Source organism: Grampus griseus (assembly GCF_964374135.1).
Source record: "Grampus griseus genome assembly, chromosome: 6".
In the NCBI taxonomy this organism is placed as follows: Eukaryota; Metazoa; Chordata; class Mammalia; order Artiodactyla; family Delphinidae; genus Grampus; species Grampus griseus.
In genome coordinates, this window is record NC_139000.1 from 22,361,184 (window position 1) to 22,385,317 (window position 24,134).

At 38.9% G+C, this 24,134-nt stretch overlaps 1 protein-coding gene across 2 annotated transcripts in view; it reads left to right on the forward strand.

Annotated features, from left to right (window-relative positions):
- Positions 1-21,595, forward strand: part of LPAR1 (lysophosphatidic acid receptor 1) — a 162,698-nt gene extending 141,103 nt beyond the window's left edge. For both annotated transcript variants that reach the window (XM_082656839.1, XM_082656840.1), the window contains exon 4: positions 19,105-21,595. In XM_082656839.1, the coding sequence (XP_082512965.1) occupies positions 19,105-19,406 (302 nt within the window). In that variant the 3' untranslated portion in view covers positions 19,407-21,595. The remainder of the gene's footprint in view (positions 1-19,104) is intronic.
- The last annotated feature ends 2,539 nt before the right edge of the window (positions 21,596-24,134 follow it).

Genomic DNA, 24,134 nt, shown 5'->3' on the forward strand with positions numbered 1-24,134 from the left:
TACAGTGTTATTGAGTATCTCTTTGTATTGTTTTCTTAATGGTTGCTCTGGGTATTATGACCATCTACTGATATCAGTATTTTACCACTTTGAAGTGTGGAAGCCTTATTTCCTTCTAGGCCCCTGTACTTTCCCCACTTTTAAATATAATTATCTTGAGTATCAGGCAATATTTAGTGTTTGTTTCAGTGATCTAATATGTTTTATAAAACCCATGAGGAGAATTGTCTATTGTATGTAGCCATATTTCTGTTCCTTTTGTTGTTTTTCCTTTTTTCTTTTTTCTATGTTCCAAGATTCCTTCCTTTACTATTTCTTTCTGTTTGAAAAACTTCTTTTAGCCATATTTTAAAGGAAGGTCTGCTAGCAACAAATTCTTTTTTTTCCTTCCTCTGAGTTATGTCTCTGTTTTCTTTTCATTCCTGAAGGATAGTTTTGCGGGATATAGAATTTGAAGATGACCAGTTCTTTTTTTTCCCCCAGCACTTGGAAAATGTACCACTTCCTTCTGGCCATCCTGGTTTTAGATGGGAAATTTGCTCTTATTTGAATCGGTGTTCCCTTATGGGTAATGTGTCATTTCTCTCTGAATGCTGTCAAGATTTTTTTTTTTTTTTTGCTTCATTTCTCAAAATTTAATTTTGAAATGTCATGTCTTGGTGTGGATTTCTTTGTATTTATCCTCTTTGGGTTTCATACTGTTTCTTGAATCTGTAGCTTTATATATATTTTTTGCCAAATTTGGACATTTTAAACCATTGTTTTCTCTAATATTCTTTTAAGTTTACTTCCTTTTTCCTGTCCTTCTGGGACTTTGATAATGTATATAAATGTTGGATCTTTTGTTATCATCCCAGTCCCTGCCAAAGTGGATTTTTTTCAAGTCTATTTTATTTCTCTTGTTCAGATTGAGTAGATTCTATTGATGTGTTGTCAGGTTCATTAATATCTGTCCTCTGTCATCTGCACTCTACTGTTCAACCCATTGTTTATTCTTGTTATTGCATATTTTAGTTTTAAACTTCCATTTAGTTATTTTTTATAACTTCTAGCTCTTTGCTGAAATATTTGTTTTTACATTCTAAGGAATTTGCAATCGTGTGTTGAAGCATTTTTATGATGGCTGCTTTAAAATCCTTATCAATAATTCTAACATCTGACTCATCTCAATGTTAGCGTCAGCTGATTCTTTTCTCAATCAAGTAGTGATTTTCTTAGTTTTTGATGTGATGGGTGATTTTTCATTGTATTATAGACATTTTGGCTATTATATTTGGAGACTCAAGGTCCTATTTAAATCTTTTATCAGGCAGTCGTCCCATTTGGGCTTAGGATTTTCAGAGACTTTGTGATGCTGTTTTGATCAACTTGGTTTATTTGGGGCTGCTCAGGATCCCACGGTCCCTGCTGGTTCCACCTGAGGGGATGGAGGAGTTTCCCTGGGTATGGCCTCCCAGTGTCTCTGGTGGGGGTGGGGAGAGGAATTCTTTTGCCAGTGAGAACAAACGTACTTCCTGGCGCTTGCTGTGCTGTGATCCTCTTTTCCTCACTCCTTCCCCCACATTGCAGGGAAGGAGAACACTTTCCAGGTGGGGCTTTTTTGTGTCAGGACCCCCTTTGCTGGTGCTGCTAGCTGCTTGCTGTCTCTCACTGGGCGAAGGGAGTCTTAGGCCTGGTGAGAAAGGAGAGTGCTTTCCCTGGCTGTTTACTGTCAGTGGTGCTCCCAATCTATCCCTTTTGCCAGCTGCTTGCTAGCCTGGTGGTGTTGGTGGTACCCCATTGGATCTGAGGGGGGAATGAGCCTACCTGGGCTGCCTTCTGTTGCTAGCTTGGGGGTCTGGAAGGTCTGGGCGTGGCTGACCTTCTTATGTTAGGTCTGGGATTGCAAGAGCATTTAGTCCTAGGGTCTCTAATCCGTTCACCTTCCTTTTCTGCATTTCAGAGTTCTCTTTGGTTGCCTCTTTTATTTTTTCCAGGGTTTGTGTTTATATCAATACTTAGCTGGGAGGTGCAGGGAGAAAGTTGTTTGTGCCATTCACGGACTTTTCCATGAATGGAAATCTCATTCGTGGACTTTTGGGGGAGGGAAACCCCTAAGACTACCCATAATAGAAAAATATGAATTTGGTCAGTGGCTTTATTTCAGCAGAAAGTACTCTATTCTGGTACATTTCTACCTCTCATAGTTCCCTGTAAATGAAACCAGAACACAGTCTACCTGCTCCTTCTTCCCCCTCCTTCCTCCACTTCTCTAATCATGCTACCACTATAGACTTCCATGAATGGAAGTTCTTGTATCTTTGAAAGTGCAGAAAAAGAGTTAAATTAAAGCCTGGTTTCAGTTTGCCACCCTTTGTGGTGGGAAAGTGAGTCAGCAAATGCTCTATCCTTGGGCCACCACTTCTTCCTCCACCATGACCTCTTGTCAACCTCACCAAGCTTAACTTCCCAAGACTGGGAAAATGGGCTTTTAAAGACAATTTGTCACATCTTGAACATCAAACTCAAAAAGAGAAAGAAACCTTAAGTGTAGATGCCATCTGCCTTTATTTACTCTTCATCACCCTTCTCTTTCAGAAGCAGCTGGACAGATGCAAGCTTTTACTCTAAAGAGCAGTTTATAGGAACAGATTAAAGAAAGGATTTGTTTTTAAATTTTTGAACACTAACTTGATTTAATTAACATAGTCACTAATTGTATTATAACTGAAAATGCCCCAGCCCTTGGGCAAAAATCTGAAAGATGCAGGGAAGTTGCTGATGAAGATTTTGCATGAGGGTTCAGAAAATCAAATACTCATTTCATTTCTAAGGGAAATAATAAAAAAAAAATCTAAAGGAAATTTAAAGAATTAGTAAATATAACAGCTGTAATCTGATGTGTCCCTCTCAAATTCATTTGTTGAAACCTAACCCCCAAGGTGATGGTCTTAGGAGGTGGGGTCTTTGGGAGGTGCTGAAGGTGGAGCCCCTATGAATGGATTAGTGCCTTTATAAAAGAGACCCCACAGACCTCCCTAGCCCCTTCCACAGTGTGAGGATACAATGAGAAACTGACAGTCTGCAACCCAGAAGAGGGCTCTCCCCAAAACCTGACCATGTCGGCACCCTGATCTTGTACTTCCAGCCTTCAGAACAATGAGAAGTAAATTTGTGTTGTTTACAAGCTACCTAGTCTGTGGTATTTTGTTATAGCAGTGTGAATGGACTAGAACAATAACTATATACATATATAAATGGAATTCTCAAATTCTAGGAAAAATCCGAAGATCTAGAAATAAGTGATATTTTCTCATTTGTTGAGTGTTAGAAATATAAACAATATAATTTTATACTAGTGATCTCAACAGGGTTGGGGAGGCATGGGGCAGTGCATGAGAACTGTAATAGTAAAAGTAGAAAAACTTGATTCTCCCTTAGATGAATTTATGTGTGAATGGAAAATGCTATAAAATGTTTTCAGGTAGGAAAGTACTTGCAGCACAGAATAAAATCACAGTTTTCCAGGACTTTGGGGGAAAACTTTATTTACTGTTTTAAGTTTTCATTTTAATACAATGACAGTGAGAAAAATAGCCTATCAAGGATATCTGTATTCTTCTCCCTGGAACCTGTAAGTCCCCTTACACAGCAGAAGGGACTTTGTAGATGTGATGAAATTAAGGACCTTGAGGTGGGGAGATTATGTTGGATTGTAGGCTTGGGAGATGGAGGAAGGGTCCATGAGCCATGGAACACAGGCGGCCTCTGAAAGGTGGAAAAGTCGAGGAAATGGGTTCTCCCTAAAGCCTCCAGAAAGATATCCAGCCCTGCCAACTCTTTGATTTTAGCCCATCTCAGACTTCTGACCTTTAGAACTATAAGATAATAAATTGGTTGTTTTGAGCTCCTAAGTTTGGGATAATTTGTTATGGAAGCAGTAGAAAACTAATGCAAATACTTAGGTCATATTTAAGGATGTTGCTGTTCACCTCATATGCTTTTCTATATAAAAGCATTACTCCACCACTGACTTTGCCCTCCCCCCTCCCCCCATTTGGCAATGTCTGGAGACATATTTTATTTTCATGAGTAGGGTGGGTGCCATTGTCATCTAGTGGATAGAGGCCAGGGATGCTGCTAAACATTCTACACTGGAAAGACCAGCCCCTCAACAAGAAAGTATTATCCAGTCCAAAATGTCATTAGTGCCCAGGTTGAGAAATCCTAAACTAGATTGATTTTCATAAGTATGCAGGAAGTTGAGGCCTACCATGCAGTTTGCTCTAAATTAACTGCGTAATCTATCTAGACCTGCACTCTCCAACAGGATGGCTGTTAGACATAGGGCTATTTAAATTCATTAAAATGAAATAATTTTACAATGAAGTTTCTCAGTCACACTTGTCATATTTCAAGTGCTCACTAGTCACAGTGCCTAGTGACTACCATATTGGATAACTGATATAGAACATTTCTATTATTGCAGAAAGTTCTGTTGTGTTGTACTGGTCTTTCAGACCCTTGCTGCCTGGAGTGTTATGTATGGACAAGTAAAATCAGCATTAGCTAGGAGCATGTCAGCAATGCAGACTCTCAGACCCCATCCCAGATCTATTAAACCAGAATCTGTATTTTAATAAGATCCCTAGATGATTCATGTTCACATTCAAGTTTGAAAAGTCTCAGTGACTTTCTCTTGCCTTGTTTCCTTTCTCCTTCCCTCTGGTGCTCCTTCTGTTTCCCTTTTGGCTGCACAAAATGCCTTTCTTCTCAACTTTAGTTTCTAGGCTTTTCAAGCCAGAGCTATGTCTTATTTCATCCCCTCCCCCCTCCCCCAAAGACATTTCACACACTGTCTTGCACAACATAGTCGCTTGGTGTTATTGTTTCTGGACTGAATTGTATTGAAATAACTTCTGAGCAATCTTAGTATAGGTCCTTTTTCTTTTAACCAAAAGGATGGCTATTTTCATCTTTTACTTTATAATATGAGCATTTCCTAGAGTTTTGATTATAAAAAAATAAAACCTTTTCAAATATTGTGAATTAAAGATTCATTGTGAATTAAAATTCCTAGTGATTCCACGATGTGAAGCAGAGAATGCATCATAGTATGCTGTCTCTGGGTAACAAAATGAAGCAGCACTTTTTACTATTAATATTAATTACAGACATCTCCAGAATCATCATGTGTTCTATTGGAATAATTTGTATCGCGTTAAAAACTAAATGCCTCATGTTTGAGTCATCTAAGAGGATTATCAGGTTTTTTTTTTTGGTATCAATCAAAATCTGTTACTTTATGTGGTAGCTACCACTGCAAGGAATTAACTTATTCTTTCTTTGCACCAGTGCAATGAAAACATTCATCAGATGTTTTGAAGGTAAGGTGACGTAGACTCCATGAATGGCTTGATTTTATGAGTGTTGCAGCTTGTAGCATACATAAGAATTAACTCCTGTAGCAAAGGGACAAATTAAAAATTGTAGTTTAATTAGCCATAGACTATTCAGACTGTAAGGGATCTCTTTCATTTTGCAAATAAGGAAACTGAGACCCAGAGAAGTCAGTGTGGGGCAAAAGATGGTCCCATTGCTTGTGTTTTGTGGAAAGGGCAACATAGGAGACCTTTCTTTTAGACCTCTTGTCTTCATTTCATAAATGCACGCAGTGAGTGAACCAGAAGATCCTCGCATGCCCCTCGCAACTTTGAAAACATTTTTAATCCAGTTCTCCTTATTTTAAAAGTAATGTTCTTTTTATAGTTTCACACTGCCTCTCTGTAGACTATTTCCATCTGGGTGGAAACCCTCACTACAGTACTGGTATTGAAGTTGGATTTAAATTCATGCTTCTTTGTGCATATTAATCTGAATTTTAAAAGTTTTAATTTCATACATAGGTGAATAAAAGTGCCAAATTATGTAAATTCTCTGTTAGAGTTCTGCAATTCCAAACTTATTAGACAAAGCCAAACAGACTTAAAATTCCTAAAAGCACAACTAGCACTGCAAAAAAATAATTTGGTCCAGAGATTTTGGTGTGGATTGCCTAGAATTGTAAGCAAAAAGTTGTTTTAGGACACTTTTTTTTCCCCTGAGGATAGAGCATTGCCTTTCATTGGACTCTGAGAGGGGCTGATGTCATAGAAATGATTAAGAACCACCAGTCTTTTCAACTCCTGAAATACATATATGCAATCTGAGGGCTGGTGAGAACATGACTTTTGCAAGATTGCAAGTTTTATTAGTAGGATTTCTTGAAACCCCCATTTTTCTATTAAACATTTTCTTCCTTCCTCTAAAATTTCTATGATTGTGAACTTTATGTAACTTCTATGAAATAATCCCCAAATGATGAAAATTCGACAACAGTGCTGTAGAGATGACAGTCATTGACAACAGTAGTGTGGGTATCTGCTTAGTTAAAAAAAACTTTAAAGAGCTCATTTTAGTCAAAACCCAATTCTTTTTCTTGCTGCTTATCCTGCCTTTCTCCCTATCTTTCTAGTTGTCTTTTTTTTTTCTTCTACCATAGGTCTTATGCTCATCAAGGAAAGTATGATGAGAATACTCTCGTTTGGAGAACACAGGTGTCTATAACTTACACAAGAGATAGCACTGATACAAAGGTTTCTTCCTGTATGATCTGTGTGCAATTCTGATCTGTTGGAGCTTTGTGAATATGCCAAGGGGGTTGGAGGGTGGTAAGGCAGGATGCAGGAAAAAATTTCTGCCTGAATAAAACGTTGCACATCCATATACAAGTTACTCACCCTCAGCCCCAACTTTTAAGCCATGCTTACATGTATTATTTATTTGATAAATGTTCATGTGTAGTACACTCTTCAGAAGTCTTTAATCAAGCAACCTCACTTGTATTATAATAATAATAGTTCCATCTTATTGGAACTTTCTCATCTTATACTATTCCATCTAATAAGATGGAATGGTCCTATTTTTGCTGATCCTTTGCTTTGTTTTTCTTACCAATTTAAGTGTTGGGTTACTTTCCATGTTGTACCCTGGAGCACAATGGGGAATTTTTAAAAAATCAAATACTTAAGTGCAAACTGCAGAATAAACTGTCAGTAGTCAGACTAAGCAACTACATTTCACACTTTGAGATGCCTTGTGTATGTTCCATATGTGGGTTGCCCCTGAGTTCAACTGGGCATTATAAAAGATACCTTGTAGAAATGCATTTAAAAAGTGTAATTGCACTTTATAACTTTACATCGTTAAAATCAAAAGCCACAAAAGACTGGAAGAAATAGGAGGTGTCTGAAAAATAAAGGTTTATTAAAAGGAAACCATCAGTAGTAATTTTGAAAATTTAGAGCACTGAAAAATATCAGCAGAGTTTAAAATCTTAAGAGGTAACAAGACTCTACAAATTGGACTTGAAGGTCTACGTCGGCATCATAGCCCTGGATGAAATCAGGGAAGTCCATTTCTCTCTCCAGTCTAAACTGGAAGCAGATATTTTAGTGACAGCTTGGAGCAAAAAGTAGGCAGATGAATCGCCACAGCTTATATCTTCCCTAACAGGATTTTTCTCTCTGTAAACCCGAACTGATTAAGGTCTTTTATTAAGAAATGTATATGAAGTAGGTGGGTGAATGTAACGAGAAAAGCAAGAGAAATGTCTGGGGTGGTCCAAAGCGTCCCTTCCCTTTCCTTACAAAAGCAAACATGCAACCCCTCTCGACTTCATTTGTTCTTAGGAAAATTTTTTGTTTTATCTGTTTTCTTTTCCCCTTTTGCCAAAACTAGAGTGTGGTGGAATTCTCTCAGCACTGGCCCTTTCCCAGCAGCCCAGCTGTTTCAGGAGGGTGGGGTCCAATCCTACTGAGGTGGCCGGAGGGCATCGAATGCTGACCACCCACCCTCAGTGCTTTCATGGTCTGATCCGTCCCCACCATCCCCTCCTCAGCCATAACCCGTGGGCAACAGAAATGTGAGGGCTGCGTCCGCTCCCTGAAGAAGTTCCTTCCCTGCCTGTTTTTTTCGAACATCTCAGCTGGCTCAGACCCTGTCGTTAAAAACAAGACAGCCTCAACCAGCTTCATAGTTAGGAGGAAGATCTGGCCTCCGCCTTGGGCCTTGACCGGGGGACTCAGTCCTGCCTCTCCTCATGCAGGGGCCCACGCTGTCGCGTGGCCAGGCAGCAGCATCCACCCCAGAGAAACTTGGAGCAAGCTGCCCAGAGACCCCCCACTGGCTGGCCAGCTCTGAACAGGCTCGGAGTACAGCGTCTCCATTCCTGTGTTCCCAGGCTCTCCGAAGCCAGAAGGATTTCATTGTTTCCAGAACTCGAGAGCAGCAGAACAGGCTAAGGTGGCCCATTACTCTTTAGAAATTGTTCCCCTCTGCCTGAAGCATAGGAAAATCAAGGATCACTTAAACTTTGTATTAATTTGTCTCTTACCTCAAATCCTTTTTCATATGAGGTAGGCTCTAAAAGTAAGAAATGAAAAGAAAATACTCCTTTTATTTCCAACTAAAAGAAGAAAGGGGATGACCTGGAATTTGAGAGCTCATCAAGAAATGCTTGTGGGGACTTTCAGAAGGTTCTTGAACTGAAGGAAAGCAGGCTGAGGGTCCCTTTGTGGCTGAGGTGGCAGTGTACCAGAGAACACAGCCCCGCAGTTTGCTCTCTCTAGGCTGGGAGAACCAATACCGGTTTGCCCCGGATATCCATATTTCTTATAGATTTATTCCTTGAGTTTTCCCTGAAGGAGAACAAAAGGGGAAAAAATGGAGGGAGCCTACTAGGTGGCCTCATGCTTTATATTCTACCTGCAGGGTGTCTCATTCTGTCCTCGCAGCAGTGTTGAAAGTACATAGTATCCCCACTTGACAGATAAGGAAACTGAGGCTCAGTGACATTGAATAACTTGTCCATTGTCACACAACTAGTAAGGGAAAGAAACAGTATGTGACCTCAGGCCTATCTCTTTTCTCCTATAACATATGAATACTGACCCTTAAAATCCTCCTGTTGTGGGAGCCTTAATCCATCCTCTTCCTCACCAAGTAGCTTCTTTTTTTTTTTTTTTTTTTTGTGGTATGCGGGCCTCTCACTGTTGCGGCCTCTCCCGTTGCAGAGCACGGGCTCCGGAAATGCAGGTTCAGCAGCCATGGCTCACGGGCCCAGCTGCTCCGTGGTGTGTGGGATCCTCCCAGACCAGGGCACAAACCCGTGTCCCCTGCATCGGCAGGCGGACTCTCAACCACTGCGCCACTAGGGAAGCCCCCAACTAGCTTCTTGAGTGCCTGTGGGAATAATGCCTGAATATTGACAACTGTTTCCTTAATTATTAAAGAGAAACATGCTCTTTGTAAAAAACCCAAAATTACAAAAATATTTACATTAAAATTTAAAGTCCATACTGCCACCCTGCCTCCTTGTGGTAACTCCTGTCAACAATCTGGTGTGTATTCTTCTAGACTTTTTTTGTAATACATGTAAGGTATATATGCATATCTAGAGAAGTTTTATAACAAATGGAATATTGTAACCTTACAGACTTAATACAATTTGTGTATCTTCTGACGTGGGTCAGTACAGTAGAGCAATGTCAGTCTGTGTGATGGTTTCTTACTACTCCACTTATATATAATGTCAGCGAATGTTTAGATTTACAGTTTTCCCCCAGTACAAATATTGCTTCATCAAGCATTCTGTATTCATAGTATATGCTGCTTCAAGTATTTCTGGATGGGATGCATTTCTACAGGTGGAATTGTTAGATAGGACATTTTAAATTTAGACATTGCCAAATTGCCTCCAAAAAGATTGTCAGATGACTCTTCTGTCAACAGTATATCAGTGTGTCCATGGATTTACTACTCATGCCGTCATTAATAGGATTATAAATCTTCCCCAGTCTGTTAGCTGTACTTTTAAGATAAGAATATAATATTTAATGCAGATGAGCTTTAGTTCTGAAGCCAAAAGAGCTTTCTAGCATTTCATTCTTGGATTGAAAGACTCAACCACCCAGCCATGGACATTGCTGGACAACCATGCCCCCGCCCCCTCTCCCTGCCCACACACACAGTCTGAGCCACTAAGCTCCCTGCATGCTTCTGAGAGGGCCAGACAGATGCTTCTTACCAACAGATGGGAAAAACAAACTAAAGATGATTTGGTGCTAATTCAATCTTTCTTATCTCAGTTTCTCTCTCTCTCCCCGCCTCCCTCTCCCCCTTTTTCCCCTCCCACCTTTATTAAAGTATAATTGACATATAACAAGCTACATATATTTAAAGTATACAGTTTAGATATAATTGATAATAATCAATTTCTGATATAGCAATCTAAAAATCTGTACGTGGGGCTTCCCTGGTGGCGCAGTGATTGAGGGTCCGCCTGCCGATGCAGGGGACGTGGGTTCGTGCCCCGGTCCGGGAGGATCCCGCATGCCGCGGAGCGGCTGGGCCCGTGAGCCATGGCTGCTGGGCCTGCGCGTCCGGAGCCTGTGCTCCACAGCGGGAGAGGCCACAGCGGTGAGAGGCCCACGTGCCGCAAAAAAAAAAATAATAATAAAGAAATAAAAAATAAAAATCTGTACGTATATGAACACATATGTGAGGGATATGTGATGCACACACACACGCATACAGAGTATATACCTATTCTTAGCTTTCCCTTAACCAACTTGATTATTAACAAAAACTTTGTAAAACATAGTAATTCATGCCCATAGCCACTTTTCTCTTATTCCTTTCACAGCACAACTGCCTAAAAGATTTGTCTGTACTTGGAGGGTCCAGTTTCTCTCCTGTTCACTCTTGAATATACTACAATGAGGCTTACATTCTCAAGACCCACTGAACTGTCCTCAGTGACCTCCTTATCGCTAAATCCTTTCCTTCAGTTGCTTACAGGTTTCCTCCCCTCCTCTCCCTCTTCCTAGCACTCAGTCTATCAGCGAATCATATCAGCTTTACCATCAAGCTTCTCATGTTCAGAACCACCCTTAGCTCTTGTCTGGATCACTGTGTGAGCCTCTAGCTGCCCTGCTTCTTCCTCACTTGCTCTTCCATAGTCTCCAAATACTGTCCTCCTCTGAAAGATATTTTACTGATTTATTTTGTTAGTAAAGGTCTTTCACACCCTTCCTAGAACCTAAGCTCCATGAGGGGAGATAGTTTTTTCTGTTTGGTTCACTGTGGCATCCCCAGTACCTAGAATAGTACCTGACATATAGTATACACTCATATATTTAGATGAATTTTTAAAAAAGGTTTAGTTGACTATAGCCTTAAGACCAAGTCATTCAGCTCTGACAGTTACCAAGAATCAATTGTTTTTGCTCCTAAAGTGCCAGGTTATTCTAACAATAATGTAACTAGGTAAATATCACGTGATCTAATAAAAATGAGGGCAATGAGAAAACGTTTCTGGGAAAGCTAAGGGGAAGGCTTTGTTAATATTCAATGAAGACAAGTTGCAAAAAGAAACTGCTTTAAGTCTGCTGGGGAGAACAACTGTAAGTGTGGGGAAAACCATAAAAAATCAGCAAGGTTTTTGTACTCAAATTGCTTTGCAAGAATTTTAAGTTCTGACTCCACTTTGAAGAAGCCAATTTGGAGGGAGTTAGTACGTGATGCTTTATTGGTGTGGCTTTGCTTGGAAGGTGATGCAGAACTCCAGTTAACAGACCCATATTCGAATATAAAGCCTTGGTTCTGGGTTAAAGGATTGGCAAATGAATACAAATCGGTATTTTAAATTCAAATAAAATATTGAAGGTATCATTTTTATAATTTTGTGTTCTAAACATTTTTAAAATTAATTGACTGTTAGCCTCAACTGAAGCTTATTATAGGGTATCTGTGTTTGCGTGTGCACACACTTTTTTTGTCTCTGTTGTTAAAGCATAATTGATACCATTTTATGTGTATGTTTTAACACCTTGTTCTTCGTATTTAGCAGTGTATCTTGGAGATCATTTGGTAAGGATAGAATTTCTTGAGAACTTTAGAAAGTTGAATAGAATCCCACCTTATGAATCAACTTAATTTATTTTACTTCTCTACTTGTGGTTGCCTAGATTATTTCCGATTTTTAAAAATAAACAATGCTGCAAAGAATTCCTGGCACATACACAATTTTATTATGTGTAAATATATCTATAGGATAAATTCTGAGAAGTGATCTTGATGCAGTTTATTTTGATGGCTTTAGAACTGATTGATTTTTATTCAGGATTTATGTGTTAGAACTTGCTTTGTGATATTTTGTCTTAGTTTTGAGCAACCGATATTTCCCTCTGAACGTGTAGTTAAACTGATTGAAACTCATGTACAAAAATATGTTTATGATTTGAATTTGGAAGTCTTTAGCCTAAATGCCCACTTCCCAATTGAATAATCATTTTTATCGCTTAAAAAGAACTTTTTAATACAAGTTTCTGATAACAAGAGATATCTTAGGCACACAGCTATCTCGCTGTAGAACAGACTATGCCTCCCTCCTACTCTGCCAAGAGTCTGTACTTCATAAGCATCAATTCAGAGCATTTAGCAACTGTAAGAGACATAGCCAGTCTCCAAATGCACTATCATATTTACAGTTTCTGCTCTTCTTCTTTCTGTGTCTTTCAGCCATTAAGTATATATATATATAACCATTTTTATATATATATATATATACACATAAACACATACATAATTTTTAAATAAACATTTTTAGATTGCAAGAATATTTCTGAATATGCTTTTGGATTAAATTTTAATTTTTCCCCTCATTTTGTTAGTAAAATAGTGAATTATAAATTAAATTTCCATTATGTTTTTTCGTCCTCGAATTTTGTCTTCTGGGTAACACATATCTTGTCGATCCATGAACTACTACCTCCAGTAGTTCATGAACTGCAAAGAATAAAATCCACAGGATTCTGTCATCAGCTATCTTCTGTGCGTATTTTCAGCCAGATTTCAGTGGTCGTTTAGACTTGTACCATTTGGGGAGAATCCTAATTCATAGCTGAAAAATTAAATATGTTGTAAAACCAATTACAAATTCCCTGTTTATGTTGAACTTTTTCTAAGGAAAGATTCTGGGCAGGGGGAGTTTCATTTATCCTTTAAGGGATAAGTATTATTCAAATCACTTTGGTAACAGCTAGACCACAGTCATGCAATAAGTTTAGTATCATTTTCTCAGTTAGACGGTGTTGAACTGTGGCTGACAACACTGATTTTCTGTGAGATTTAAGATTGATCATTTTTCAAATAAGGGAGGGAAATCTGTGTTTGAAAAATTTTGTAATCACTATGTTTAGGAGGCAAAACAGATTTAATTGTTCTGAGAATGGTGAATTATCTCCTATGTGAAGAATATGCAAGTGACATTATCCCTTTTTCGTTGGGTCTCGTGTGAAAGAAAATAAATCTCATTGTCTTTTTTTGTTGTTGTCTTTTTTAAGACACTAAGACACAGTGACTGTTTTGAATGTGTATGGGTATGTAACACACATACATATTTGTTATATATACATTTATATAGTATATGTATGTGTATATATGTATGTATGCATATATATAAATTATATATTATTTTAAGTTTAAAATATATCTGTTACTTAAAAATGATAAGGGCTTATAAGAAAAACCTTTGTTAGGCATTTAGAGTAGCGTTGTTTTTTAGATATTAGTGCGTAATAATGCTCTGGTGAGCCAGTCTTATTCTAGTCAGTTCACTCCAAGACAGAGCTGGGTGGAAATCCGAAAACATGTTTAGGGGGGCAGAGGAGAGGCGGGGACCCATCTTAACATGGTTTAACACGCATGGATTTCGTAGGGAGGACTGAGATCCTCATTTGAGAAGCAAGCAGAGCGAGGCCAAGGAGAGGTTAACTCGGACACAGCAGCGGTGTAGGATGGATTTATCTTGACTCGTTTTAGATCTGTGAGATGTCTGATTTTTTGGTCAAAACACAAATTTGCCAACCAGACTGGAAGTGCTTTCTGTTTTTTTTCATCAAAAACCTTGGACTCCCTCCCTTGAGGTCTTCTCTGTCAGACATTTTTTTCTTTTTAACTTTGGTTCTTATGTTCCAAATATAAGCAAAGTTCAACTAGTTAGGAAAAAGTCCCTCTAGAAAAAAGCCTCTAATTGTGAGACCAGATGGTAAGCATTATTCAGCTGATGGGGGTGTGTAGATTTCAGGGAAGGTGTGGTAATCTGATCTTGCTCTGCAGCTGTGACCCCTTCTTCCAAAACAGCCTCCTTCCTCACTGCTTTTTGCGTCCACATTCCAGCATCTCTCCTTCCATCTTCGTGGGCACCAGGGCCCTCACAGACTGGTTTGACAGATGGAGAAGAAAGGACTGAAGCTCGCTCGAGGAAGAGCGACTTCTGCTATTTATTCCAAACGACAGATATATTTTGATTATTCTCCTCCCCATGTTACTTGCAATATTGGCAAATCATGCCAAATGTAACCACTCTTGTTCAGCCCACTGAGAAACAGTCTTAAAGGACTCAAATTGCCATGAGCCCATCAGGGTGTCTTTAAGGCCTCTCCATCTGAAGTCATGCAGGTACCTCAAGCTGAAGATAAATAAAACCTAGGGCACCATCTGTGTTCTCCTCACCTACCCTGAGAAAACACCAACTGATACTTTCTCCTGTATTTCTTCCTTCAGTGGAAGGTAGCACCATCCTTCTGTCACCCAAATGGAACATCTAGGAATCGTTCTAGACTCATATCTTTCTCATCCATTCCATGCAGTCCATCTTCTAAATACTTTTCCAATCCTTTCATACCTCTCTTCTCCCATTGCCACTGCTTGTGTTCAGGCTCTTCTTTCACCTCTGGAATTTGGAAATATCTGATGGTTTTGCCTTTATTTTTATCCACATCATTTTCTTCTTCCCTTCTCTCATTGTATATTAAATGAGACTCCGGCCAATGAGGCCAATGAAATTAAAATCTCATGGGAGGAAGGATAGATGAAGATCATTATTTCTTATATGTTTTGCAGGCCGTTGTAGTATGTGTCTGGGGCTGAGAATAAATGCTAGACTGGAAAAATTTCAAATATCTTTGCCAGGCTATGTACAAGGTCTTCACGGTCTTGAACATCTTATCTTCTGCTACTTCTGCTTCTGACTTTACAATAAGCAACCACAAACTACTTGTGCTTCCTCTTTCTTTCATGCTATTGCATACCATCCTTGGTTTTATGCCTTGATCTGTGGGGATTCGTCCATCAGAAATGTTCCAGAAATATACAAACTACCTAAAGGACTGTCCCTACTGAGTACCACATTATCTTATTCATCATCTTGGTAGGTACTGAGCTGACCCATGAGAAACTCCAAAATGATTTGGGGCTTCCATGCTTCTCTGCGTTCCTCTCTTTTCCTTCTTGTTATTCTTGTCACATCCAACTGCAAGTCCTAGGAATCTCTTATCATTAGGATGGTGTCATCTCAGAACTTTTTGAAATGCCAGGTCTTCATGGTCCAAAACATGCTTCCACATTTTGCCCTGGAAGAAATCGGCCCTGGAACTGTGCTACACCAGCCTACACACATTACGCTTCCCGCGATGGCAACAGGTACTGTAGTCAGGTAGATGTGCAGGTGTAGAGGGCTTTTACGTGTCGTATCTGTCTCAATTTGATCCTCGCCACACCCTATGGAGTAGGCAGAGAGCTCTTATTTCTCCACTTTACAGATGTGGAGATGGAGGTTCTTTTCATTCTTATCAACCTGCCTTATAGGTGTGCCCTTGAGTCTCTACAGATTATGTGTTGGTAATCTGTCCACAGGTTACAGATCAAGGGTCCCCAATGCACATCTCAAGTTCTATGACCCAACTGGATTATGGTTGGCTCCTTTTTACTAAAGGGGCTTGGTTGTAGTTTTTGTTTTTAGGAACTTGGTGGTAAATCCGTGATTTGAGCAAAGTTGATCTCATAATGTTCAATCACGATTGTTTAGAAGCCTAATCACCTTGGAATTTTCCAGGGCCCATTTTCCACTGAGGTAGTCCACCTTCAGCTTTTGGTCAGTTTGATCCTCGGCACCTCTGTGAAAGAGAGGGGAGGGAGAAGGAAAAGCTCTGTATGATTGATTTTAGATGTTGACTTTTGAGGCCTGTACTATGAGTCTCTTAAATTACTCGATCAGGTCTCGAAGATCCAAACACAGAGTGTTGGGACGGTGTGGTTGGGCCTAATTATAGTACTACTGAAAACAGTTCCTTTTAATGAAGAAGAAGGGAGGGGAGTTCCTCAGTGAAGCACCCATGTGTATTAGCTCCTGGTCAGGCTATGGTGTCCCCACTTCCTGTCTCTAATCTAGGCTCCTGGCAGGGTTGATAAGGCCCATTGGGCTAGTTCCTGAGACCATCATGGGTTTTATCGCAAAAATCTTGCTCTTTTTGAATTTAAAAATTAGAAGAAGTTATAAACAACAAATGACTGTATTTGAATTCTGCCACTTTTGAAGAAAGTCAGACAGCTTGAGCAAATCCATGAGAATAAGGGTCTTCCCTTCTGCTGCCTGGAAGGAGAAAAAGATCGTGTTATTTAAAATAAATCTATTGAGATGCATGTTGCTGGTATCTAATCAAGCTCTGAATTTGAGCTCAACTAGGGCTTTGATAAAAGAAAGGGGAAAGGAGACTTGAAAGAATGCTCTCCCATTCATGAAGGGCCTGCATGTTTTTAGTTTCCAAGTAAATGGAATAATGGGACCATGTATTTTCCATCCAAGCATTTTCCATCCTGAGAATAATTCCCTTCCCAGCTTCTCAATGAATAATGCATTATTTCTGAAACTCAAGAGGCATTCCTTTGATTTTCCTTTATGTTTAGCTTTCTGAGTGATTTTCAAGCAAGGAAATTCAAGGACTTGGAATGAATGCTTTATTAACATTTTTACTTGAAGTTCAAATAGCTCCTTGGCTATTATCTCCTGATTTTTGAAATATTTTTTTTTCTCCCTAAGCAAAGTCTAAGGTATTGTATTTATTAGAAAATGAAGCACCTTGGCCAGTCTTCAAAGCGAACAGCGGTTTAAAACCAATACACATTTGTGTTTAGAACAAAGAGCTTTATGGGGATACTCTGCTCCTTGCTTTATTTTCATTTCCCTGCTGAAAAGTTTCAAAAAAAGAAAGCTCACATTCAAAACTGGGCTGTTTGGAGACTAAATCTCGTTTGTTTACATTTTGTGAAACTCATTCCTTGAGGCTAGTCCAATTCACGACCCCAATCCAAGCCCGCCTTCACCTAGGCCAGTGCCATTTAAATCAAAAGCTTCAAATGCACTTCTGGGATCATCGCTACTCCCTGTCTGCTCATTGTGTAGCCTAATTACACATAAGGGACCCATCAAGTAAGATGTAATGGGACATGATGGTGCCCACCAGTTCACGTTCTCTTAGCCAAGGATCCCCAGCTCATTCCTGGGGTAATACGGTGGTAGATTTTAATGCTATTTCACAACCTCCATTTCCCCTGGGAGCCAAGTGAGTGGTTTCAGGAGCTAAATAAGTTGGAACTAAGAACATCATTTGCATTTCCATCCCTTTAGAGTTATAGTAAAATATTCATGATTTAGAAGAGTTGGGGAAGCAAGAGAATTTAAATAGGAAACATCTAGAGCATAAAATTTCGGTTTAAAAGATTTAATTTTATTAATTTAAGAAGTGGGAATATAACATAGTGTTTTCTGGAGCATGGACTCTGGAGCCAGCCTTTAAGAGCAGAACAGAAACTCTGGGGTTTGCCTCGGGTCTGCCAGTTTCCAGGACCGTGACGTTGAGCAAGTTATTTTACTTTTCTGTTTCTCAGTTTCTTCCTCTGGGTGATGAGATAATAGTTTCTATCTCCTACAGCTTTGGTACAGATTAAGTGAGTTAATGTTTGTAAAGCATATAGAAAAGTACCATTTAAGTGATAGTTGACTTAAAATAAAAGTAAATGTGCATCTTACTGTTGGAAATTGCTATTTCCAAACAGGCCCGTGCCACTGAGCAGATAATAACAGTATTATTGCTACTGCTGTTTCTGGTAAGATGTACTGGGTGATTATTTTCTGGGCACTCATTTACTCCTGCCACACCCCAAATGAGGCAAATGGAATCATTTCTGTTTCTCAGATGAGAAAACTGAGGTAAAAAACTAATTTGCCAACACAAGGACCTATGACGTAGCATAGGGTACTGTGTTCAGGATCTCGTAATAACCTATAATGGAAAAGGATCTGAAAAAGAGTACATACATATATGTGTATCTACACACACACACACACACACACACACACACACACACATATACACAAAACCGGATCACTGTGCTGTAAACCTGAAACTAACACAACGTTGTAAATCAACTCTATATCAACTAAAAAAGGAAAGTAATTTGCGTAAGTTCGCCCAGTTTGTTAAATAGCAGAGCAAGGATTTGAGCCCAGTCAAATCGAATCCAGAGACTGTGCCTCAACTAAACGTTAAAGGGTGTTTGTCACAGTGCTTTTGCCTGAAAACAGTCTTATACTATTAAAAACTGTATTTTTGGGCTTCCCTGGTAGCACAGTGGTTGAGAGTCTGCCTGCTGATGCGAGGGACACGGGTTTGTGCCCTGGTCTGGGAAGATCCCACATGCCGCGGAGCAGCTAGGCCTGTTAGCCATGGCCGCTGAGCCTGCGCGTCCAGAGCCTGTGCTCCGCAACGGGAGAGGCCACAACAGTGAGAGGCCTGTGTACCTCAAAAAACAAAAAAAAAAAACCTGTATTTTTATAAGTACCAAAGTGTGTATCCTGACTGTAGGATGTCTCGATTTCATACCGCAGTTGCTTAGCAAACTCTGTTTTGCTCAAAATAATCATCATCAGTGTCTCAGAAATACTCAATTTTAGTAAGGTCTGAATTAATGAGATTTTATTCAATTGCTCATTTTATCGTCAAAACCTTTCCTGATTATTTCAGAAAATGAACATTTTATTGCAAATGATGATCCGGTGGCTTTGAAGCTCAGTATTTTTACCTTGAACTGAAATCGTGTCACCCCATGGCTGTTTGCCTCATCATTCTATTTTTCTGTTCTCTCTTTTTTTCAACCTCCCGATCCCGCTCCCCGTCCTCGCAGGTGCCTTTATCATCTGCTGGACTCCTGGACTGGTCTTGTTACTTCTTGACGTGTGCTGCCCACAGTGTGACGTTCTGGCCTATGAGAAGTTTTTCCTTCTGCTTGCCGAGTTCAACTCTGCCATGAACCCCATCATCTACTCCTACCGCGACAAGGAGATGAGCGCCACCTTCAGGCAGATCCTCTGCTGCCAGCGCAGCGAGAACACCAGCGGCCCCACGGAAGGCTCCGACCGCTCAGCGTCCTCTGTCAACCACACCATTCTGGCTGGAGTTCACAGCAACGACCACTCCGTGGTTTAGAAAGGAAACTAACTAAGATGAGACGCGGCCATCATCTACTGAGGGATGATCATCCTCCCCCTTCCCAAAGGCACGGGCAGGGTGAGGTGTGAGAGAGAGGAAAAACACACTCGTGTGCTTAAACACTAACCCATGGCAGTATTTGTTCCTAGACCCACCAAGACTTGATGTATATTGAAAAATTAGCTTATGGGACATCCCTTATCCTACTCCCCGTTCCTTTTGAAAGTAGAAAGTGGAGACCTTGCAATAGAATTCATAAACAGACTCTGGAGTGTCCATTTACACTACACTAACTAGTCTTCAAAAGATTTTGTGTGGTTTGGTGCAAGTCAGAATCCATTCTGACTAATTGAATCCACAACTTCATTTACATGCAGGCTTCCCTGTTTTTCTTTTTAAAGGATACATTTCATTTAATAAACATGTTTATGCCTATCAGCATGCTTGTGATGGATAAGACTATAGACTGTTTTTAAACGATCATAACTCCATTTTTTTCCTTATGTAGGAAAACTGTAAATTAGAATTACTTTTCTAGAAAGCATGCATGTAATGTATGTATGCAGTATGCTGTACTTAAAAAGATAAAAGGGTATTAATTTTAAATCTTCTAGGAAATAGAAAAACCTAGATGTCAAAGCCAGTATTTGTTTAGGTTATGAAACAAACAATGATCTAATCACAATATTACCTTTTTTATTAAAGTGTTGTAACATGTATAAAACAAACAGGGAATGTAAGTTTATTATCAGAAGAATATGTTGTACTCTATAAAAGTTATAGAGATGAGCACAGTGGTATTGTTCCCACATATTTATAATATCCAAGTACATTCTAATTATTAGTTCATCAGAGGAATTTTTTAATGACCTGTGTTTTTCTGTATTATAATACATAGTCATTGTAGAAAACTTGAAAAATACAGAAATGTATAAAACATTCAGAAAAAATACTGATAATATCACAACCCAGAAGTAACCACCATTAACAGCTTTTCCCCTGTGTATGCCTATATGTATATTATATACCTTTTTATATAATTGGGATCATACTGTAAACAGTTTTATAACCAGTTTGTTTTTTCCACTGCATAATTGCCACATTTTCCTATGGCATTAAAAATTTTACAAAAACATAATTTTAATGGCTATATAATATTCCATTTAATGGATGCAACTCAGTTTATTTAACCATTCCTGTATTGTTGACTACTTAGGTTATGTCTAATTTTCACTATTATAAATAATGTTGCAAAAATTTTATGTACATAAAACTTTGTCCATGTAATTGATTATTTACTTAGGACACATTCCCATGAAGGATTTTTTCTTTTAATGTGAAATGTCTTTTTATGCTCTTAACCTTTTATAAAAGGGGATTTCCTGCTTTTGCCCTATGTAGGTGGCAATTGTGAGGAAAGCCAGTTAAATTACCTTTTTACAAAGGAAATGCAGTGGTTACTTTAGTTGAGAGTGACTTTTTTATATAACAAGATGGACTAGAAACAGTCAACTGCCACAAATAGCCAGGATACCCTACTTAATATGTCTAGCAATTCCATTTCATTTGAGCAATGGATGATCCAACTCTCGGTAGCCACAACTCTAGTGTAGAATTGAAGACAATGCAAAGAAATCAAACATGCCGAGTGAATAAAGGATCATCTTCATATTAAATAGCTTCTGTAGCAAATGGGTTGAGCGTGTTGGTATGTGACTGGATACTGTGTATTCTCTAAGGTCACCCCCACAGATGCCGCCATATTAGGTGATACCTGTTCAACTGTCCGGGTAAACTAATTATTGCACCAGTTTGTCGTAATAAGTAACCAGTAAAGTCACAGTCACGAAGCAGGTGTGGGAAAGTCAGGAGTATGTTTGAGAGAGAGATGTCCAGAAGAAGAATGGTTATTTAGGAAGGAGGAGGTCAGTGCATGGTCACCATTTGAGCAGAGGGCAGACTCAACAAGTGCCCAAACTGGAAAGAAATGGGGAACCGGTTAGCAGAAAGGTGTTTGCACAGACTTTACACAAAATACAGAGCATTTTATAGTGGAAGGGAACCAAATGAGCTTGGACTTTTACTCACGCGCATTTATTCTGAAGGAGATGTGGACTATTTGAAATTTAAAAACATACTAATTGGACTTTAATAAATCATTCTCAATCAGTGTTTGCTAATGTGTGGTTCTGGTCAGTGCTGTTTCTTTTGTTGGAGAGTCATCCTTGCACTGCATGGTGCCTGCATTCTTTGACCTCTTTTCTGTTCCTGCCACAAGGGCTTCTGAACTCACAGGTGAAGCCACCATATGCTTCCCCAGCTCAGAACTGCTTTTTTTTTCAACCTGAGTCATAAGTCTTTCCAGTGTACAAGAGGTGGTGGTTTGTGTTGCATGAAAGGAGAGGTAACATCTTAGGACAATACTTCACTTGTCAGCAGTATAACTATTAGAGTGAGTTTCTTTTGGAAAAACTGATTTTATAAAAACTTTACAATGACTTTATAGAAAACTCTCACTAGGAGATTATAAAGTTACAGTGGTCTTTATGTTTTTAGATTTAATGACTAACAGGATAAAAGTGGTAGGTATCTTCCAGTTATATGCTAATTGTATTTTCAATATATTGCTAAGACGGAAAAAATAACAATGGTTATTCAAATGAATGTCTCAATGAGCATTTGGAATAGAATACTGAACCTTTAAATTTAGGTGGTTGTAAGATTGTTAGAAATGAAATGTCTCAGGAGTCTTCTTCACAAATTAACCATGCTTTTTTTTTTTTTTAATGAAACCGTAATTTCCTAGACTCAAAACCTCAGCTAACGTTATACAATTAGTGAGTCTTATCAGTTTTCCCATCCTCTTTCCCAGTTAGCTATTGCTTTAGGTTCCATTGTTCATCATCTTTCTCATTTATTCCATTAGTCTCTCAGCTTCTGAAATGGAATTTTGATACTGTTTCCAGCCCTTCTTCTTAAACCCAGAGTGTGACTTGTGCTAGATAAAAACCGTAGAAATGCTCCTCGATCAGGTCCCTTCATTATACCAAGGTAAGCAGAACATTTTTACATTAAGACCGTTTGAACCAAATTGCTTATTTTTTAACACCGAGTTTACCTGATCCCAAACCCTAGGAAGGCTTGGGGTCAGTTTGTGTGTTGGGATGGACTTGGATTCAGGCACCATCTGACAGAAGAAATGTGTGTAACGAGGAGCCAGAATGGCTCATCAGTCTTCCAAAGCAGGGACCATTCAGTCTGTAACGTTCATCTGTACTTTGCATATAAAATTCTCGAATTCTTACATTGATGATGCTCATATTCACAGATTACTTACTGCTCATCTGTTTAGTGATCGGGCAGATAAAGACCCATTTGCAAATCTAAAGCAGAGGTTGGCAAACTAAGACCCACTGGCCAAAAATCTACCTGTTTTATATGACCTATGAGCTAAAGATGGGTTTTACATTTTAGTGATTGGGGAAAAAAGAGTATTTTGTGAAACATGAAAATTATATGAAATTCAAATTTCAGTGTCCATAAACTAAAGTTTTATTGGAGCACAGTCACACTCACTAGGGCTATGTATTGTTTATGGCTGTTTTTGTACTGCAACAGCAGTATCGAATACTTGCAGCTGAGACTGTCGCTCGAAGTCTAAAATATTTATTCTCTGACCCTTTACAGAAAAAGTGTGCCAACCCCTGATTTAGAGAATTGCATTTTCAGTCATTGCTATCCTCATTTAACTGTATGTTCATTGGAAGAGTTAGCAGAAATTGGGCACACCACGATCTCTTGAGCTCTAGACTGCAGAGAAAATTGTCAATTGCATTCTTTATAATAAACAGTTTTTATTTTGAAACAATCTCAAACTCACAGAAGAGTTTGCTGAATCTATGGAACATTTTCCCTGAGCCATTTGTTAAGTTGCCAGCGTGATGCCCCATCATCCTTGAATACTGTGTAATTCCTACAGACAAGGACATTCTCTTTCATAACTTCAATACAACCATCAAAATCAGGAAATTAACACTGAGACATAAACTACCACTTAATTCACAGACTGCATTCAAGTTTAACTAGTTTTTCCAATAATGTTCCTTGTAACAAAGGAATCCAATTGAGGGTCACTGGTTGTGTTTAGTTGTCATACCTCTTGAATCATCTTCAATCTTGAACAGTCCCTCAGTCTTTTCTTGACCTACATGACCTTGTCATTGAAAGATCACAGGCTATGCATTTTATAGAATGTCCCTCACTCTGGGTTCATCTGATATTTCTTCATAATTAGATTCGTATTATTTATCTTTGACAAAATAACATAGAAATGCTGCTGTGGTGCTTCTCACTGCATCCTGTCAAGGAGCACATGATGTTGATTTGTTCCATTACTGGTGATGTTAACTTTCATTACTTTTGAAGTCTGCCAGGTTTCTCCACTGTGAAAAAAACTATTTTTTCCCTTTTTGTAGGAAATATTCTGTTCTCATCAAATTTTAACATCTAGTTTTAACATCCATTGATATTTCTTGGATGAATGAATCATTAATCTGATGATTGCCAAATGATGAATTTCTAATTCTTTTCTTTTTAAAATTTATTAGTTAGCTGTCTACTGTGAAAAAAAGCTTTGTCCTCTCCTGCTTGTTTATTCATTTATTTATACCAGTATGGGCTCATGGATTCTGATTTTATTCAATTGGTTATAATGTTGCTATTATT